The 11,224-nt window shown below is 38.8% G+C and overlaps 1 protein-coding gene across 1 annotated transcript; it reads left to right on the forward strand.

The window, feature by feature from the left end:
- Positions 1-5,754: 5,754 nt before the first annotated feature.
- GNG11 (G protein subunit gamma 11) lies at positions 5,755-10,597 on the forward strand. Its single transcript, XM_036864559.1, has 2 exons — positions 5,755-6,215; positions 10,167-10,597. The coding sequence occupies exons 1-2, from the start codon at positions 6,120-6,122 to the stop codon at positions 10,290-10,292; spliced, it is 222 nt and encodes a 73-aa protein (XP_036720454.1). The 5' UTR covers positions 5,755-6,119; the 3' UTR covers positions 10,293-10,597.
- Positions 10,598-11,224: the final 627 nt, after the last annotated feature.

Consider the following 11,224-nt stretch of genomic DNA (forward strand, 5'->3'; position numbering starts at 1 on the left):
TGGTTAAATATTATACTAGGGTAACTACAGCACTTAGCATATTGTCTGACATGTAGTAAGACCCAATAAGTGTTAACTAGTATTATTACTGGGAACAGAACTAGACAAAATACTTAGAATCCTTTAAGATGCATGCTATTCCATCCCCTCCCCACGAAGACTCACCAGTATAGTCCTTTTTTTCTGCAGCAGTGTAAGGGCAAGATGATAGAATAATAGCCATCGCCTGCATCATCTTCCTAATCAGTTTCCTCCCGGCATCTTAACTGAGTTTTCATAAGCCAAATTTCACTACCTTTGTGCTAATGACTAAGAGATAACTTGCCTATGTTTCTTTAACAAATGACAAGTGTAAACTACCCCAACTCGGAAACTATTTTTGTTGTTAGTGTCTCTTTGTTGCTATCCCACATTTACAGTGCTGTTTTTGGATACATTAGTAATCAGAATACTCAGAAATGCTAATTGATTGTCATCCTTTTAAAAACAAGATAAGAGTTACCTATGATTGGGCCTGGAAGGGAATCTAAAGGTCGTCTCAGGTTTGGCTCCTAGCACAGTGCCCTCCTACTCTGGCCAGAGTAAATGTTCAGCAAAGATCTGTTGACTCTTGTCCAACCCCTTCATCTTGGCATGGAGAAAATCGAGAATCAGAGAAATGAACTGGCGAATTTCTCAGGGCCAGATTCTAGATCTCTGGATGAATCGCTAGCAACACACTCCAACACATATCAAACTGTTAACTGAGTCTAAGCGCGTACTGCTTGCTGCACGACAGGCCAATAATCAAGAGATGAGTTCTTCAGGCAAAAGGAATAAACAACTCTATTCGGAAAGCCAGCAAACTAAAAAAGATGGTGGGCTTGTGTCCCAAAGAACCATCTTGCCTGAGTTAGAATTCAGGCGTCTTTTATACTAAAAGGGGAGGGAGTCAAAGTCAAACATTTCCTGGTTCCCATCAGCCTCTGGAGGGGATGTAGTCATTTCTTCCTACCTGCCATCGTTCACAGGTGGGCCTGGTCAGGATGTTTCCTGTGAGCTAAACAAAGGTATTTTAGCTAAATGCATATTACCTAGGAGGCAGGGTTCCCAAATATGGGCCATTATGTATAATTTAAGCTTATAGGCAATATCCCTTTAGTGATTAACTTGTAATAGAATACAAAAGATTCTTCCCTATTACAAAACATGCTTTGTGTATTAAGGGATTCCAAGATAAACTACAGGAGTCTCATCTTTTTTCCTCAGGAGAAGGTTTTCTCCCCTGTGTAAAATTACGAAAACCCTCTCCAACCTCACCCCCAGCACTCCCTATCTCCCTTTCCCACTCTAATTTTCCTCCATAGTACCCACCACCTTCTAGCATCCTATATATTTTATCTATTTGTTTGTTTGTTTAATTGTGATCTATCTCTAGGAGCTTTTTCCATGTGCCATTTAATGTTTATTAAGTGTTCAATATATATATTTTTTTCTGATTAAAAAAATATGAAGTCTTGGCTTTGGCATTTAGTAACATGTATAGTCCTAACAACATCTCTACCTTTCATCTAACAACTGGAAATAGATTCGGGAGCCAGAAGATGCTACATTAAAACCCTGACTCATCCACTTTATAGCTGAGACCTTCAGATAAGTAATTTCAACACTTGAACTTTGTAAAATGGATTAAGGTGGATCCTTATGTGACTATATAAAATCATTTAGATAGGAGATAAACATATAGAAAAAAAGTAATAAATGTCTTCTATTATTATAAAACCTTTAGACTTCCTGTAGTCAACAGACTTAACTATTAAATAATCCCTGACATGCCACCTCATTTTCTCACCTGGATTTAGTCATACTGATCTCTCCACCTAAAATGTCCCTCCACTCCATCTCATTTCAGCCTTTTGAAATCCTACCCCTCTTCTGAGGCTCACTAAAAACTATCTCAGTCTCTCATTCCATTCCCAGCATATATCTCTTAAGTCATTTAACATTACTTTGCTTTCTCTTACTATAATTTATATGGTTGTCTTAATATCAATGCTATACTATAAATTTCCCAAGTCAGAAACTCTGTTCATCTTTGAAACTGCCATATCAATTAATAAATTGTCTCTACAATTTAATTAACTTAATAAGTGTTCAATTAAAAGCAGGCAAGGTAGGTATTTTTTATATTGTATAACTCAGAATTCTTATTGGCTTAACAAATGATTAAATCAACCATAGGGTAAAATTCCTGTTGCTTAAAAATACAGATTGTCAGCAGAAATTTGAATAAGATAAAAATTATAGGAAAGATGTATAGAGAAAGATGGTCCAGGAAGAAGGAAATAAAATCATGAATGTCCCTCAGCCTACACAGCTACAACTGGCAGTCAGTGACTCTGGGTTTTTTTCAGAAGTTATTATTCCAGGGCCACCATTGCACATATAAGTGAGTTTAAACTTTAGCAAGAAAAAAAAAAAAAAACCCTCACTGTTATTTTAATTTGGATTGATTTGATTTTAGCCCAATTTCAAAACAAGGCTAATTTCAAACTTCCTAAATTCTTAAAAGAATGTATTGTCACAAGGAAGACGTTAAACTGAGTAATGAAAAAGACCAATTATATGCAGTAGAAATTAAACTCTTGTATGGACAGAATTGGTAAATCATTTTGATACCATGAATTGTAAGTAATTGTTAATGAAAATTGGAACATCAGACCTGGTCATCCTGTGATTTCCTATTATTTTTATCTGGAAAAGGAATCTTATAATAAATTGAACCAATATCAAATGAACCGAGTACATCAAATGTGGGTTAAATATTTCCCATAAAGAAACAATCATTTTCATGGCCTAAACAGTCACCATTTACTTTATAAATTTTAGAAGAGCAGAATTTGGGAGGTAACCTAGTTTTATTTATACTACAGAACAGAGGCAGAAAGGATCTATGTCTTGAAAAAATCACAAGATAAAATAAAACCAGAACCCTGATTTTTTTTGAGCTCATGTTATATTAAATCAACTCCAATAAAATTAACCTCAACATTTGCTTATAGACTTTTCTTTACGTGGATTTTTAACAGCATACTTAATACATTAGAAAAATAGTCAAAGAGCTGTTTTCCCTTTCTTTACATGACAAGGTAAATATGTCATAGTTTTTGCTCTTTTATACTTTAAAAGTGAAAATAACCACATGGTTAAATTTTTTTTTTTTTTTTAAGATTTATTGATTGATTGATTGATTGATTGCTATGTTGGGTCTTCGTTTCTGTGCGAGGGCTTTCCCCAGCTGCGGCAAGTGCGGGCCACTCTTCACCGCGGTGCGCGAGCCCCTCACCATCGCGGCCCCTCCTGTTGCGGAGCACAGGCTCCAGACGCGCAGGCTCAGCAGCTGTGGTTCACGGGCCCAGTTGCTCCACGGCATGTGGGATCCTCCCAGACCAGGGCTCGAACCCGTGTCCCCTGCACTAGCAGGCAGACTCCCAACCACTGTGCCACCAGGGAAGCCCCCCAATTTTTTTTTTTTAATTTAGCAGATTCTTTAAAACATTTGTCAAGAGACAGTGGGCTAATAAAGGTTCATTTCTGATTACATCTGTCATCTTCACTGCAGAATGGTTTCTACACATACTGTTTTGTAAAGTAACTTCTATTAGAGGTAATATGTACAATATAAGTAAAAAGTTAACATAATTGGATACAACTAATAATGGATTTTAACATTTGTTTATCCAAAATGTTTTGCTGATGAAATATGTCTTCGAGAATACACGAGAAATTGCTTATCATGGTTGCCCTCTAGGAGGTGAAGTCCGTGCTTAGGAATAGGGAGCTACATACTCTTGTTTTTTGTTTTTTTGTTTTTTAAAGAAAAAAGTACCCATCATTTTACCATTTAAAACCAAACAACAACAAAACGTGTGATCATGAGATGTCAGCATTTCCCAACTCATTTTAGTTTAATCAATTTACTTAATATGATATTATTAGCATGTGAATTATTTGATAAGAATAAATTTTTTAATTATACTAATATGTATTTCATTTCTAATTTAAGTCTCATAATACTGTGGAAGAAGTTAAAGAACCATTATGGATTTATAAATATCACTGCATGCAACTAGATGATTTCACAGGGAAGAAATTTCAAGGCCAAAATAACTCTATTCTTATGATTTGGAACAGACGAACATTAATTTACTTAACCAACTTATTTAATTTGGGTGCTGAACTTATTTAATTCAGGCCACATTAACTTACTTTCACTAACTTATTTAAGCTAGTTTTAACCAACCTTTTAAATTTAAGCAATGGGGAAATTAAAAAACAAAAAATCAGTTCTGGAAACAGATGTGAGCTTTTTGTCTTGGCTCACTGCTTGCTAACAGGGAAAACTCCTGCAGCTGATCCAAGTTTTTTGAGCCTGGGAGATCCTGGAATGTGTGGTATTTCAAATACAGAAAATGAAGCTCCTAAATATTTTTCTTTGTGAAAGTGATGTGTCAGATGTAGATACACAAATACAATTAGAAATGAAATTCACCTTAGCTAATTCACCCCTCCCCTACCCCATGACATATTTCACAAACTAGAAAACCAAAATCCAGGAAGAAATAAGTGACTTTTCTAGTGATGGCCAGTGGCAGAGCAGGGACCGCAGTCCATGAGTACTGGTCAAGGGGCTCATTGTTCTTTTCATTCTAATATATTCATTGAGGATAAGTGGGTGGAGCCTGTTGAGGAATTATGAACAAACAAAAACCTCTGCTTACAAAACAGGGAATGGCTATGGTGTCTAAGGCCGAGTACCCTGAAATATTCAGTTACTGCCTCTACTCAACTTGAATTTGACTCTATAGGCAGGAGGTAATCTCTGGGGAGAAAGGAATATGTATCTGACTGCTTGGGATACTTTATTTTTTCTTCCTACATGCTTTATTTTTCTTCTAGTCTTTTGAGCATCATTAACAAGGTTTTAGATAGTCAAAGGGAAACCTTGTATTGCATGCAAACGTTTGTCACATCAGACATTGTTCCTGGCTTCACAAAGTAGCAGCTAGATGCATGGTGCTTTCCAGAAAGTGGAGTAACCAATACTAAGCGGATCCACTGCAAACATCCAGGAAGATGCTTGAGCCAGGAATTCAAAACCCTCGGTGTCAAGTGTCACCCAAACCTTGACAGATGGGGAATGGAGAAATACTTACTGGTAAGAACTTAAAGGTTTCTGCTGTCTGTCTTCTCTAGGATCATCCGCTTATACTTTGAACATTACAAAACATTCCCCTGAAGAAAGAATAAAACTCTGCTGTTGAGGATGCCAATTTATTAATGTCAGAAAATGGCCGTGCGAGTTATAAACAATATTCACATCCCGATGCCCTTTTTGTTCCAAAATTTGTTAATCCGCTTCAGGCATTTAACAGACTGGGTGTGTATACATCAACAGATGTGATGGGCGTTTCTGAGATTGCAGCTCAGTTTCATTTTTCTCTTGGGCCTTTTCTTAAGCGTCCACATTTCCCACAGTAAACATGTATGTAGCTGGAGGAAAGTTACATGCTGTATATTTTTGAAACTCTTGGAGAGGTGAAGGGCCGTTATTTCCTGCCGGGTAGTGTCCTTCTTTTCTTGCTTCACAAACAAAACCCGGATGTGACTTGGGGGGGGGGGGGGAAGCAATGGAACAAAAAGTAAAACTTTTGTTGTTTCTCCAGGAAGGTGGGCTCGCTCAACTCCAACCCTTTGGCCCCAGCCCAGGCCGGTGCCCCGCGGGCGTGGCAGGGTCGGGAGCCGGGGCGGGCCCGGCCAGCATCCCCGCGGGAGAGCGCGCAGCGCAGCGCGCAGCCTCTCTGCGTCCTTGGGCCCCCTCGCAAACTCAACCCTCCCCGGGCTCCCGGGGGCAGGCCGCCTCGGGAAGTGGAGACCTGAAAAAGAGCAGGGGTTTTAAGATCCTGGGACGCTAGGCAGGGCTGGCGTGAGGGGACGTCGTCTGGGCCCTGGGGGAGGCTGTCACCTCCTGCGCTGGCCGGGTGCGCAGGCAACGTAGTTAGTTCGGGACGCGCCCTGGTTTGCGGCACTTCCAGCCGCTCCACTTCCCCAGCTGTCCCTGCGCCCAGTCTGGGGCGAAAATGCCGGCCCTTCACATCGAAGATTTGCCAGAAAAGGAAAAGCTGAAGATGGAAGTTGAGCAACTTCGCAAAGAAGTCAAGTTGCAGAGACAACAGGTAAGTTGGATGTCCCAGAATATTTCCTTCTCTGAAATGAACTAAAGTCAGCTTTTCCTAGTTTGTTGCAGTAAAACAGTTTTTGGCTCTTGGCGGGCGGGGTGGGGGGGGCGGTTTGGGGTTTTGTTTCGGGTTTTTTTTTTTTTCCTTTTTTCTGCAGCTTCTTTTGAAGAAGGGCTTTGGTGGTGCTTGGGAACTGCCAGCTGATGTGGGGAAATCACAGGAGGTAAAGGAGAGAGCAAGGATCTCATGAGTAATTTAAAGCCAAATGTTTGAGAATGAGGGGAACAGACAAGAAATTCTGCCTGCTGTTAGTTGGTTTTAAAAACTACTCAAGCTGTAGGGAAAAGGCAGATGGCTACTTAGTTCCTTGATCTTTTTCATAATGGGAAAGAACGGTATTTAAAAGGTTTTAAAAAAAAATCACAATGTAAGTCTTGAATTACCTAGTTTTGAGTTTCATCAGGGCTCTCTAGGAAGTGTGTGATGAACAGTCCACTGGGGCTTGGGAGCAAAACATTACAGTATCTATCTTTATTTATTTGTAAATCTCATCCCTTTATAATTTCCACTTTATGTTTTGTAAGTATGTGCAATGAACTAGTACCTATACAGTAGTATCTGTATTTATTTATAAACAAATAATTATACTGCATACAAAAATTCTTTTTCGTGATCATGATTAGAAATTTTAGAGACCACTGAAGTGGATTACAAATTCTGTTAGAACATATGTCCCAGTGTTCAGAAGTCTCCACTGAAATTTGTTGGAGACTTTGTAATTTTTACTTTAAGTTTTTACTGGGAATACAGGCCTTCGTTTCTTCCCTTTTTCCTCAATCAGGCAACCTGTAGTCCAGGAAGAGGTTTTTGGATAGATAATTTTTTAAGGGAAAAATAGTCCTTTCTCCCCAGCAAGAAACGTAGTCCTTTCTCCCCAGCAAGAAAAATTTAAACTGATTTTATTTCTCTATGGTCTAATATTAGAAAAAGTTAAGGAAAAAATGGAAAGGAAGTAGGTATGGTTAATACGTTCACTTACCTTCCTGCTCTAGTTATGGTAAATCTGTTCATAACAAGAGTCTTGTTACTCAGAAGGCACATTTTGAGTGATGTTTGGAAGGGGCAGGCTTTTTTGTGTTTTACTCTTTATACATTTCTTTTCTCAAATTTAATCTGTAACTTCCAAATCCCTAGTCTTCCAGGATTTTGAAGTTCAAAGTCCTTTTTGTACATGTTGAAAGTTTCTGTAGCTTTAAAAATACTGCTGTGTTTAAAGGAAAAACCAAAGTTACAGGACCCAGTGAATAGGATTGCTTCTTGAAACTTTAAGGCATCCATTCTGTGGATGGCAAAGCCCACAGTTTGGTATCTGTTGATCACTTAGATTTTTTTCACGCATTGAACCTCAGAGGTTACAAATTAAACAGAGTTGCATATATTAAAGTAAAGCATTGTCTGTGCCAAGTTGAAATATCTTGATATTTGGTATCACTGTGCAGAACTTACAGGGAAAAAAAGAGACAAGTGTCTTCCAGTTATCAAGCTTCAAATTAGAAATTGGGCGGGGGCCTGGATGCAGCTGACCGTGTGGAAGTTAAAGGTATCATTCATTAGCAGTTCCTCCCTGCCAGCTCCCTCCACTCCTCAGGACACACCCTGCTGGATTGGCTTTCCAGTTCCAGAAACCCCAAGTCTGTGCCAGAGGGAGAGAAAACTTCAGGGATAACCTTAGAGGGTAGAGGGAGAGGTATCTACGTCCTAATAATAAGATTCCAGCATTTCATTATGAACTTTGAATTATAGAGTGTTAGTGCTAGAAAAACATTATGGCTCTTAGAGATCATTCAACCCACTCACTTTTAAGGATTAAAAAACCTGAATCCCGAGGAGGCTAACCAGCCTTTTATTTAAGACCCCAGAGATAATGATAGAGCAGTTATTAAAACACCAAAACACATGTCTTCTTGATACCCAGTCCGCTATTCTGTCAATAAATTGTTCACTTCTGAGCTGTGTACTCCGCTCAGGCCAAGGATACAAAATTCACAGGCTGAATTCTGGCTCTAGCTAGTTGTTGTTCAAACATATCCTCTTGACCGTGGAAGGAAATGCCTCAGAGAAGTCATTATTCACTTCTGGAGGTTACACATCTTTTTGGAAACCTAATGAACAAGCCTCTCTAAGAACAGATACAATCTGGGGAAACATGAGTCTTATCCATAAATTTCTCTGTGGCCACAGAGCCCAGCTTATGGACGCTTACATCATTACCTCTGAGAATTCACTTAAAATGCCCGCACAATGAACGTCAGCAATGATTGACAGCAAATGTTACCTGAGAGAATGGTACTTGTAAAGATTTGTAAAGATTTATTTTGCCACATTTTAACTGTGTCACCTAGGCCTCCACACTGACGTGCCAAGAATCTTTGAGGTGTGGGAGTAAAACACTAAATTTTTGATTTTTAAAAAATTTTAATTGCGGTATAATAGACATGAAACATTATGTTAATTTTAGGCATATAACATAGTGATTTGATATGTGTGTATATTGCAAAATGATATATTTTTGGCTAGTTTAGAATCTCATCTTTTAATAATTTCTAGTTTATATTTTATGATTATACATGATGTATTAACACAGTAGTAACTGCACTTAGTTATAAGTAAATAATTATGTACATTTTGGGATACATATGCAAACATTTTTTAGTGATCAACATTAAAACAGTTTGAAGATTACTAATCTAGATTACAAAATCAATGGGAACATTTGCCTAGTTTTAAGAGGACTCCACTGGAATTTTCTGGAACTTCTATAATTTTTACTTCTAATTTCTTACTAGTAATGCAGGCCTTCATTAAGACAGTAATCCTTTTTTTTTTTCTTTCTTGTTTATTCCCCTCCCTTTTTCTAAAATCACACTTACAAACTGTCTCTTTTGAGTGGAGTTTTTGAAGAAACTATTCAATCCTTCCTCCATTCAGAAAAAGTTTAAACTACTTACATAAACACAAGCCTCAGATAAGCCGACTAAGTCTCGGATAAGTCTTTTCTTATGATCAATTCTGAGCAGAAACATGGGGTGGGGATGGGGGGGTACTTTTGGACAACATTAGCCTCTCCGGAGTCAGACTTTCTCCAATGCTTCTATCATTTTATGAAATTGCAGAACCTGGCACATACCCAGGAAGTGAGACTTTTTGCAGGACACACCCCAAAACATTTGGGGAGTATCTACTATTGCATCTGTTCATTAGCATGGAAAATTGAAAGTGAAGTATGTTTCAGTTCCTAAAGTATGGTGGACACGTCATAACTGTATTTTAGCAGAGGAAGGAAATCATATGAGGCATAGTGGATAGAAAATGCTGGAGGTAATTTTTTTCTTTTAGCAGCTTTATTGGAGTATAATTGCTTTACAATGCTGTGTTAGTTTCTGCTTTATAACAAAGTGAATCAGCTATATATATACATATATCCCCGTATCTCCTCCCTTTTGTGTCTCCCTCCCATCCTCCCTATTCTCACCGCTCTAGGTGGTCACAAAGCACCGAGCTGATCTCCCTGTGCTATGAGGCTGCTTCCCACTAGCTCTCTGTTTTACATTTGGTAGTGTATATATGTCCATGCCACTCTCTCACTTTGTCCCAGCTTACCCTTCCCCCTCCCCGTGTCCTCAAGTCCATTTGGAGGTAATTTTTTTAATACAGCGACTTTCAAACTTTTTTGACCCTGACCATAGTAAGAAATATATTTTACATAGACTGTATCATTCATATATATTATATAGCCTCTGTGCTGCACTCTAATATTTTTATTCTATTCTATTTCATTTAAAAACTTCTGGTTGTACCCAATTATATTAATTTCACTGAAGGGTGGTGACAAAGTTTGAACAATCCTGACCTGATTCATTCTTTCTTTCCTTTCTTTTTCTTCTTAAGGTGTCTAAATGTTCTGAAGAAATAAAGAACTATATTGAAGAACGTTCTGGAGAAGATCCTCTGGTGAAAGGAATTCCAGAAGACAAGAATCCCTTTAAAGAAAAAGGCAGCTGCATTATTTCATAAATAACTCTGGGGAGATACTTCCTCCTCAGTGGAAGAAGTAGTTTGTTGTAGTTTTCTGAAATAAAACCGACGTGCCTTTTAAAGAAGGAACAACAAAATTTAAAGGAGACTTTCTTAAGTGCTCACAGAGATATGGTTTTGTCTGAAAGCTATGTGCTTCTCATCTTGCGCACTACACACCCCTTTTAAGAGGACAGAGAGTATCAAATGTACGATTATGGGAATAAGGACATCACTTGTGCATGACTCACCTCTTTCAGTATATTGCTTGATGCCTCAAATAAAGTTTTATCTCTGGAAAATGAGTGTTGGTGATTTAAGAAGGCTGTTGTTTTGGGGGGTTTTTTTGGTTTTTTGTGTTTTTTTTTTTTGCATTACCTTTTATACTTCTCCCCATAACCTTTTGGGTGTTTGGGACCTGTATCTAAAGATTAGGTGGTTTGATAAATCAGGTCTCAGATCCAGTTCTGACTCCTGGAATGTTTTCATCTAACATTAACTATTAGGGAACTGAGTGAGTAGAATTCCTAAAGGTGATGGAGTCAGATTATTTGAGTCAGGAACCAGGCCAAGCCACGTCTACACTAGCACTTACCGGTTTATCGTCATACAGATTTTGTTCAGAGTGTTGCTACGATAGTGGCCTGGAGAAAGGGAATGGGCTGGGGATCAGAGGAGCCCCTGGGGGCCAGCCCTGGTCTGTCCTCCCGCAGGGAGCTGCATCTCCAACGTGATCGCCAGGTCTTGGCGTGGCGACCCTCCAGTTCTGTGGCATTGGGCATTGGCACAGATGCTTAGCTCTGCGCCTATGCCTACCAGCCTCTTCCAGGAGGCCCGGGCCAAGCTCGCCTCCTTTCTTTCTCCAAAGGGACAAATTAACCTTTTGCCACTTTCTAAACTTCGCTTGCCTTGTTTCTCATTGCTTCGTTGGA

The sequence above is a fragment of the Balaenoptera musculus genome, chromosome 9 (assembly GCF_009873245.2).
Source record: "Balaenoptera musculus isolate JJ_BM4_2016_0621 chromosome 9, mBalMus1.pri.v3, whole genome shotgun sequence".
In the NCBI taxonomy this organism is placed as follows: domain Eukaryota; kingdom Metazoa; phylum Chordata; class Mammalia; order Artiodactyla; family Balaenopteridae; genus Balaenoptera; species Balaenoptera musculus.